This window comes from Phyllopteryx taeniolatus, chromosome 1 (assembly GCF_024500385.1).
Source record: "Phyllopteryx taeniolatus isolate TA_2022b chromosome 1, UOR_Ptae_1.2, whole genome shotgun sequence".
In the NCBI taxonomy this organism is placed as follows: domain Eukaryota; kingdom Metazoa; phylum Chordata; class Actinopteri; order Syngnathiformes; family Syngnathidae; genus Phyllopteryx; species Phyllopteryx taeniolatus.
In genome coordinates, this window is record NC_084502.1 from 5498874 (window position 1) to 5508620 (window position 9747).

General features: G+C 44.8%; 1 protein-coding gene across 11 annotated transcripts in view; it reads right to left on the bottom strand.

Annotated features, from left to right (window-relative positions):
- Nucleotides 1–9671, bottom strand: part of LOC133474171 (arf-GAP with coiled-coil, ANK repeat and PH domain-containing protein 3-like) — a 35103-nt gene extending 25432 nt beyond the window's left edge. For 3 of the 11 annotated variants that reach the window (XM_061765593.1, XM_061765665.1, XM_061765646.1), the window contains exons 1-2: nucleotides 9143–9669; nucleotides 49–106 (exon numbers count right to left, since the gene is read on the bottom strand). In XM_061765593.1, coding sequence (XP_061621577.1) covers nucleotides 49–106; nucleotides 9143–9189 — 105 coding nt within the window. In that variant the 5' untranslated portion in view covers nucleotides 9190–9669. Of the gene's footprint in view, nucleotides 1–48; nucleotides 107–2686; nucleotides 2981–9142 lie in introns of those variants that run through there. The other 8 variants (XM_061765624.1, XM_061765615.1, XR_009787404.1 and 5 more) reach the window with 7 other exon arrangements.
- Between the last annotated feature and the right edge of the window lie 76 nt (nucleotides 9672–9747).

Here is a 9747-nt window from a genome sequence, read left to right on the forward strand (position 1 = left end):
GGCATTGGCTTCATGTTGCACAGACGGAAACAACAGCGATGCCCTTACCTTGTCGAGTTTTGCCTCAATCTCCACAACCTCTGTCTCCACTTCCTCGATATTTGCCCTAAAAACAAAAGCAAGACAAGTCGTCCATAAATGGCGATGATGATATCAAGGAGATTGCCTGAGTTCAAAGTTCACCAATAACAAGGTCGATAATTATATTGCAACACGCCATATCAAGTCATACATCAAATTAAAGGTCTGGATGAGGACTTTCCACATCTGTAATTATGTTGTCATTAAAATACACATGACTCAATCTGGAACAGTGTTTTCAGTCAATAGTGATAGTTGTTGATCCAGATGTACAACATTGCGGGACAGCTGGTAACAGTATCCACCAACCCGAAGCTATAAACCCCCCGCTCGTCGCACCCGGCCCCAGCCTCCCTTCTCCGCAACGATGGACGCGCGTGGTTCCCCTGGGGTCCGTTGTCACGGCCATTGTGGCTATGTGGGCCACAGAGGTCCTTGTTGGGATCACGAGTTGACCAAGAGGAGAGTCCGACCGCAGTGAGTGTGTCACGCAGTACGCACACACACATGCACACAGCATGGGAGCTAGGTAGGTAGGTAGGTAAACGTATGGTTGTTGCTTTGGGAATAATATACAGTATGTACTTGCCTCAACCAGTCCTTGGCAGAAAAAACGGAAGGGGACTACCGAGTTCGATAGGTGGGTTAGGTATGTGGGTAGATGAGGTACGTAGGTAAACATTTGAGTCAAATTCCAGCTTTTGGTGAGCAATAATGTCATTATTATTAGCAATTTAGCCTGCACATATTTTCCTTCCATGTTGGGATCGAACGGTTCCTCGTGCTGGCCAGGCACATAGCATCGAATACGTCTAATAGGAGCTGATGATTGCAGGCTTGTAAAATTCTTACATGGGAAAACCACCTTCTTCCACTGTCAGGAATCCAAAGTGTACAGAAAGAGTGGACTCTTGGCTACGACCAAGGAAAAGCAATAAGGTTTTTCTTTCTTTTTTTTCCATAAAGCAATGAAAAGAGATTGAAAGAGTTCCCGGGCGTCCTCATCACATATCTACAGTATGGCATGCCTTGGTCAAAATACCCCAATCATTAATCATTGTATACATATTTTGAAAGAATATATCTCGTCATGATAAAATCCTCCTCATGTTCGCAACGGCATGCTGTTTGGTTCTACTCGCTGAAGCATAGCCCAGAGTGTGGAAAACAAGCAGATGCCCAAGACAATGGCAAACATTTTGATGGCACATGGAAAAATTGCCAAACAGATCCCCGCTCTTCACCCGTCGACCCACCCCCTTCCACCGAGTGCTGCTCGTCAGTAGTGAATGGTGTCCTAACGCTAATCAAAACTCAGAGGAGCTCTGGCCATTGGCGGGATTACACAATGTAAGCGTTATGCCAAGTTCGTCAGATCGCTCCCATACACATGTAGAGATTCCGTGACATTAACACACACCGAGCCTCCGAAATACACTTGGAAATTGATGTCACGGTGTGGCGTATGGCATCGCAAAACACAGATACCCCTCCGCCCCCACATAGACAAGAAAGGGACAGAGAAAGGAGGAGGAGAGAAAGAAAAAGGAAGCGAAAAAAGAGCATGAGAAGGGTGGAAGAAAAAAAGAAGAGAAGAGAGGAGCGAGAATGGAAGAAAGATACATAAAAGAAGGAGAGAATACGGAGACAAAAGAAAAGAAGAATGAGAGTGAAAAGAGAAAGACAGAAGAGAATAAAGACAAAGAATGTAAAGAATTAAGAGCCAAACGAGAGAATGGAGAAAATGATGAGAGAATAATGACACACAAAAGAAAAGAGGAGAATGAAGGCAGAATGAGAGTGAAAACAATTAGGGAGAAAAGAAAGCGACGACGACAGGAGAAACAATTAGAGAAAGAATGAAAAAGAAATGGGAGAAAGAAAGAGAAAAAGGGAGAGAGAAATGAATGAAATGAAAGAATGAGAAATATAGATGATTGGAGGAGAAAAGAAAGAAGGCAAAATAAATCAATAAAAGAGAGGAGAAAGAAAGTGAGGAGAAAATGGGATGAGAGGAGACAAAAGAAAGACAAGACAGTGATGAAGAGTGAGAGAAAGAGAAAAAGAGCAAGCTAGAGAAAAGAAAAGTAGAAAGGAACGTAATGAAGCTACTGGTGATAACACCGACAGCTAATGCTAATGCTAATGCTAACCCTAACACTGCAGTTCTGCTTCCCTTCCGGATTTGACATAAGAGTGCTTGAAAGTGGCTCTTTTGCTCTGGAACTTTGCCCAGCCTCGCTGCCAAGTCGTTGGCTGGGTAACTCAACGTGGGGGGTGCTTATAATTATTCATAATTATTATTATGAAGATAATAACCGCTGAAGATTGACTGGGTTGTTTAGTTTCCGGCACTCCGGACACAAAACTATTTGGATACGACACGTTGTATATACATCCCCTGTAAATAGAGCATTCCCCTTTCAGAGCAGCACTGAAAACTTCATGCTCTTGAATCTGTTCTTCTTCAATCTCATCATGTCAACACAGCGTTCCGTTGAGAAGACATACAAAACCCTCAACCGTGGAGCGGCTTTATTTCCTGCGACCGACCGGCGGGACATTTTAGACAAATAGCTGAATTCCCCCAGTGATCGTCACTCACGAGGTTCCGGCGAACTGGGAGTCTTCCCGGCATTTTGCTGGCTAAGCACGCAGCTTGGCTCGCAGCAGAGCGACATAGCAGACGTGTGAAGCATGCAAGCAGCACTTTCCTGTCTGCGAGCTGCTGCTGAGGTGGAACGGCCAAGCAACATCTCGGTCTGAAAGTGCAAACGTCTCATGTTAACATGAGCGGTACGGCTTTCAAATCTATTGATTTTATTTTTTTTACAAAAAACCCATTTACGATTTCAATCGATTTTTGCCCTTCAGTTATAGAAAAAGCAAACGACAATGACATTTTTCTAAACAAATTTGCTCCCCCCCCAATTCTAGGATTGTCTTTATTTCTCCTGATTAGGGGTTAAACGAGCAAAGATTTTTTGGGAGTTGACTATAATGTGATCAAAGTCAAATCCAAGTCGATGAATTGATGAAGTCATTGATATTTTTTCAGGACAGTACAGAGGTCCATAAACCTTTCTGCACCATGGACCGGTTTCACGTAAATACCTATTTCAACAGCCCAGCGTAGAAAGAAAAATACAACTCACCAGATTTTCGCGATTTGTGGCAGGGCTCGGTCCACATTGTACTTAAGTTGCCTATTAAGAGTCAACCTTCAGCTCGGTACATTCCTGGTTCATCCCTATTTATTCTCATCAAGTCCCATTCATTTTATAATGACAAGTTTCTAACTTGGAAAGTTCCCAGAATGTAGTGATTAGTCGACTCAAGCATCAAACGTCAATGCAGATAGTCAAGTCGACTTGTGGATTAGTCAACTAATCGGTTCAACCTAACCCTCCTCAAGGTAAGTTGATGAGCCGCCAGGCCGAGAGCAGGCGGAAGGTGACGTGCTCAAAGATGAGCGCTCACTTCCTTCTACGTTTCCTCCGGGTGCTTCCTCGACTTGGTCTGCAATCGACCCCTGACCTGACACTCTTCCATGAGCCTCCACCACTCCCATCCAAATACTGTATACGTGCTTCCATCCATCAGTCTACGCACGGTCCTGACGACTGGCAAAAAGACCGCCACAGGCCCCGACGCCGTCCGTCCTCCGGAAACTCAACCAGACGGATTCTTGCGTCCGCATGACGGTAGTGGTAAATTCAAGAGGAAATGGAAGAGCAATGACTGCTGTGAACACAGCAAACACAACAAATAAGGCTGGATTTACACTGCATGCCTTACAATGCATACACAGTATGTCCCATGTTCATTTTGATTTGGGCGGGAGGGAGCCGCACACGACTCCGACACAGGTGAGCTCTGTACCAACGAGTGGTGAGGCGGTACTCTTTCGGGGTCGCAAAGTGCTTAGATCGAGCAAGCAGTCTCTAACAAATGGGTTTAAAGCCCAGCATTCATGTGAGGCACTCTTTCATAAATTGATCAAAGTAGGTACAAAATAGCGGAGGAGGCGCAGCAGCTTGCCAGCGGTCCCCTACGACGTTATGTTCTACTACAGTATATTACATATGTGCAAAGTCAAAAGCGTAGGCTTGTTATCATAATCACATCGGAATACAATTAGTCTTTATCTTTGTTCCTTGTGCGGTTCATTGCAAAGAAGTTTGCTACACACTTTGTATTTTGTAATAATTCTGCTCATTGTAAACTTTGGAGGTTGTTTTATAATATTTGTCTAAGTGTACACAGTTATATTGAAAAATAAATGTTCAATTGAATAATGTTGAGATTTTATTATGAAATTAACTCTAAATAATACAACTCAAACAACTGAATGAAATTAAATTCTCATCTCAAAATGCCCTTGAGCACTAAAGTTTGCCGAGCCCTTCTTTAGAACATAGAGTCATTCATTTTGGTGCAGATTCCGAAATGTACTGTACAAGGCTGGTGGAGTGGAAAGCAGCATACAGGATGCAGCATTGGTGCTTTTAGCTCGTGAGTCAGGATGAGCGCTCGAAACAAGGGAGTCGGCGTACTCGACGTCCTCCCCTCACATTGACCTCGACTTTGAAAAGTCCAGCACATTGACGCATTTCCCGGCTCGGTCCCGGTTCTGGCCTGAGCCGTGACCGGAGGTCTTCTCCCGCACAGGCGAGGATGGACAAGAAGTGGGCGAGAGAGAGAAAAGTGGAGCAAATGGAAAGCAGATGCTTGGACACGTGCAATACGGCCTTCCGCAGAACACTCCGATCATTTTCATTTTCCCACCTCTGTCTTCACACTACAGCTGGGCGATATGGCCTATGGACTTTTGCTAAATAAATGATTACATAAATAAATACAATAATCCCACTTCCAATGTTAAGATTTGTTTACCGATTTGAATTATTCAAAACACATTTTGCTATAAATCCCCCCTTCTGGGATTTTGTTTATGCTTCCTGATACCAGACAAGCTTCGAAACAGTTTGGGTTGGGGTTTTTTTTTAGACCGAGAATACCCAAAGTTTGGGATCATTTCACACCAATCAAAGAAGGTAAGCGCAATGTGTACCACACCAACACCTCTACAATCGCCAACTCAAGGTAACATATCGATGTTAGCTCATTTAGTGTAGCATCGCTAGTTAGAACATATTGTAAGTGGTCATGGATAGACACAGGCAAGTTTCAATCGCTTCATTGAACAAACAGTAGGAAAACAAACACATAATAAGCTTGAAGATAACTTGATTAAGCAATGGGACACTCTGTAGAACACTCAATTCTAAAAATATGTAATGGCTGCAGCCCGGGTCAACTAGCATTCAAAACTATGGCCCATTTTGAGGCTCAAATGAAGTTAACATGCGAACATGTTTTGGGGATGCGGCAGAAAAAAAAAATAGGCAAATTCCACAAGCGCAAAGATTCAAACCCAAAACCTCTCGACTGTGGGGCATATGTGCTAACCGCTACGACACCGTGATGCCGCAGAATAATCAAGAAAAATGATAACTTTTATGATATTATTAATAATAATGACCAATGAATACTCTTCAAAGAGTTGCCAAATGTGAAACCTTGGTGTGAAATGGCTTTTGTTCAAGAGTAAACACAAAACACGCCAGCATCCAATCAGCAGCGACTGTTTCTTCAAACATGCTCGGATGGTGGGAAAAAAGGCAACATTTTACAACAACCCATCTGGAAGTTTGCTTTCTTCCTAATGAAAGGAGACCCAGTATGCATTTTTTGTTTTCACAACTCAAAACAGATCCCGGGTGTCTTAATAAAAACTCGCTGACATTCTTCAGTCAAAATTTAAAAAGGATGGAGAATTAGAGCACACTTAGCCTCCATCTTGAACATCCGTCCATCCATTTTCTACCACTTATCCGAGGTCGGGTCGCGGGGCCAGTAGCTTTAGCGGGGACGCCCAGACTTCCCTCTCCCCAGCCGCTTCATCCAGCTCTTCCGGGGGGATCCCGAGGCGTTCCCGGGCCAGCCGAAGGATGTAGTCTTTCCTCCCGGTGGGACGTGCCCAGAACACCTCACCGGGGAGGCGTCCGGGAGGCATCCGAATCAGATGCCCCGGCCACCTCATCTGGCTCCTCTCGATGCGGAGGAGCAGCGGCTCTACTCTGAGATCCTCCCGGATGACCGAGCTTCTCGCCCTATTCTCTAAGGGAGAGCCCGGACACCCTGCGGAGGAAACTCATTTCGGCCGCTTGTATCCGGGATCTCATTCTGTTAGGTGAGGATAGGAACGTAGATCCACCGGTAAATCGAGAGCTTCGCCTTTCGCCTTAGCTCCTTCTTTACCACAACGGACCGATACGCTGCAGCGATCCGCCTGTCGAGTTCCCGTTCCATTCTTCCCTCACTCGTGAACAAGACCCCAAGATACTTGAACTCCTCCACTTGGGGCAGGATCTCACGCCACCCTTTTCCGACTGAGGACCACGGTCTCAGATTTGGAGGTGCTGATTCTCATCCCGGCCGCTTCACACTCGACTGCGAACCGCTCCAGTGAGAGTTGGAGGTCACGGCTTGATGAAGCCAACAGAACCACATCATCCGCAAAAAGCAGAGATGCGATACTCAGGCCACCAAACCGGACCCCCTCTACGCCTCGGCTGCGCTTAGAAATTCTGTCCATAAAAGTTATGAACAGAATCGGTGACAAAGGGCAGCCTTGGCGGAGTCCAACCCTCACCGGGAACGAGTCCGACTTACTGCCAGTTATGCGGACTAAACTCTGACTCCGGTCGTACAGGAATCGAACAGCCCGTATCAGGGGGGTTCGGTACCCCATACTCCCGAAGCACCCCCCACAGGACCCCCCGAGGGACAGGGTCGAACGCCTTCTCCAAGTCCACAAAACACATGGAGACTGGTTGGGCGAACTCCCACGCACCCTCGAGAACCCTGCCAAGGATGTAGAGCTGGTCCACTGTTCCACGGCCAGGACGAAAACCACACTGCTCCTCCTGCATCTGGGATTCGACTTCCCGACGGACCCTCCTCTCCAGCACCCCTGAATAGACCTTACCAGGGAGGCTGAGGAGTGTGATCCCCCTGTAGTTGGAACACACCCTCCGGTCCCCCTTCTTACAAAGGGGGACCACCACCCCAGTCTGCCAATCCAGAGGCACTGTCCCCGATGTCCACGCGATGTTGCAGAGGTGTGTCAACCAGGACAGCCCTACAACATCCAGAGCCTTAAGGAACTCCGGGCGAATCTCATCCACCCCCGGGGCCTTTCCACCGAGGAGCTTTTTAACCACCTCGGTGACCTCAAACCCAGAGATAGGAGAGCCCGCCTCAGAGAACCCAGACACTGCTCCCTCATGGGAAGGCGTATCGGTGGAATTGAGGAGGTCTTCGAAGTATTCTCCCCACCGGCATCCACAATCCACAAAGGTTGAACCGAGGCAACTGGACTTTATTGAATTTGTTGTGTTTTGTCTTGTTTTCCGAAAACATTAGAAAATGACTCAGGCAATTATGCAATGAGGCTAACGATATTCAGGTGCAGAGTTATAATGTCCAAACTGTGCATCATGTTACAGTGGCTTACGATAATATTAAATATACTTTTTAGGTGTAAAACGTTTGTGATACAATGGTGTAGAAGATCCGTGCAAATGACGCATACAGTGGACACATAGATTGTGGAATAAATGCATAATGTGTCTCCTTTAAAGGGTTAACTTCACTCAAAATCAGCCCATCATCAACAGTCGTTTTCGATAAAAGTTCCAAAAATGTTTACAAATGCTAACAATTAGCACTGTGTCTAACTCAGTGATTCCCAAACAGTGTGTCATGTGCCACGGGAAATTATCCAATTTCACTTAACTTGTCAGAAAATTTTTTATTTACCACAAATCATTTATATTTGTTCATCTGTCCATGACGCTGACGTATAGTGACAGGCAGGGCAATTAAATGTTTTTCCACCAGATGGCAGAAGGTACGTAAAGAACGTCAATTGGATTAAATTGAGATGAGATCATCATTATTTCAGTGTTTGAATCATTGCATTTATTAATTTTGATTTCAGCCTTGCAATTGTTAAAACTTGGTTTTATCACAGAGATCATTTAAATAGTAGGAATTCAGCTCTGAAGTAATGTCTCTCAACATTCTAAAACCATTTTAGCAATGTAGAGGAAGAGGAAAAAAAGGGAGCTTCATGACTCGAAAGAAATGACACCATCAAACTAATTGCTCTGACCACGGCTAGACCTAAGGTACCGTAAATCTTCTCTTCTATATTTTATATTTTTTTCAATGTTTTCAGTGGAGTGTGTCACTCAAACGAACACAACTCTGTTTCTAATTGTATCAGAAAATGACTTACTAATAGCAGTTTTTCTTTTTTTAATTCTATACTAACTTACATTTCTTCTTGACCAGTTAGCATAGCAGCTAACACAGTTAGCATGTACTCAGCAAAAAAATAACATTACAATTGATTTGAAAACCCTGTTACTATTACTATTGGAGTCATACTAAAACTAAGTTAGTATTAAAAAGGGCATTAAAGTTTCTGTAATTGTAAAGGATTTATTTTACAAAATATTTCAAATGTACAGTAATTATATTTTTTGGGGTACCTGAGTTTTTGTCACTGGGTTGCGCCAAACACAGCAAACTATATATAACATAAAATGGCTCATAAGATGTGCATCGTTGATAGCTGAGCTGGACGAATCCAATTATATGGTTGATGACCTGGTTTGTTGTTGCTGCTGCTGCTGTTGTTTTTCTTCTTCTTGCAAACAACAACAAAAATGAAAAACTATTGGTGTCTAAATTGTCCCCTAATTTTGGAATGACCACTTTTTGTGACATTTTTTAGAGGCGTGCTCGCGAATTTCTTCGAATGTAAAATATGCGCTCAGTGAACGTTGGGAAACGCTGAACTAAGTTCACAGAGCTCTCAACTCGGGACTCGCCTTGAAACATGTTTCAAGGCGACCCCCATTTCGCTGCCAATCGATCAGCTTTAAACGTTCGACTCAGCGGCCAAACACGTAAACGCATCACTCACCTGAAGCGGGGCGAATCTTTGACACACTCCTCAAACTCCACCGTCATCTTGGCGTCCCGGTGGGCTGTTATTCGTCCTCACAAGTCGCGGAGCATGTCCTGGTTGTCCGTTAGGCTCTGTTCAGCTCGTTGACGTCTTTCAGCGGCCGTCTTTTCGAGCCGCCTCGCTCCCGCCGACTGAAGCTTGAGGAGCCGAGCCCACACGCCCCGGCACCACGGGACGTTCAAGGTCCTCTCGCCGAGCTCTGACGTTCTAACTTTCTAAAGCAACTGAAGATACACACAAAAGAAGGTTTCCCCAAAATGATGAATACAACTTTAGCGAGTCTTTATGGACATAAGCGTTGGGCCATCTATACACTGTGTGTTATCTCGTTAGCATCCAGTGTTAGTGTGCATAACGCCGTGGCCGTGAGAATACCGATATTCCCAAATTCTACATGAACGCAGCACACTTTCCGCCCCTCCGCGTTGGCATGAATGAATGAAGGATGACGTCACGCTGAAGCTTGTTCATTTTGGGGGAGGATAGATAGATAGATAGATAGATAGATAGATAGATAGATAGATAGATAGATGATAGATAGATAGATAGATAGATGATAG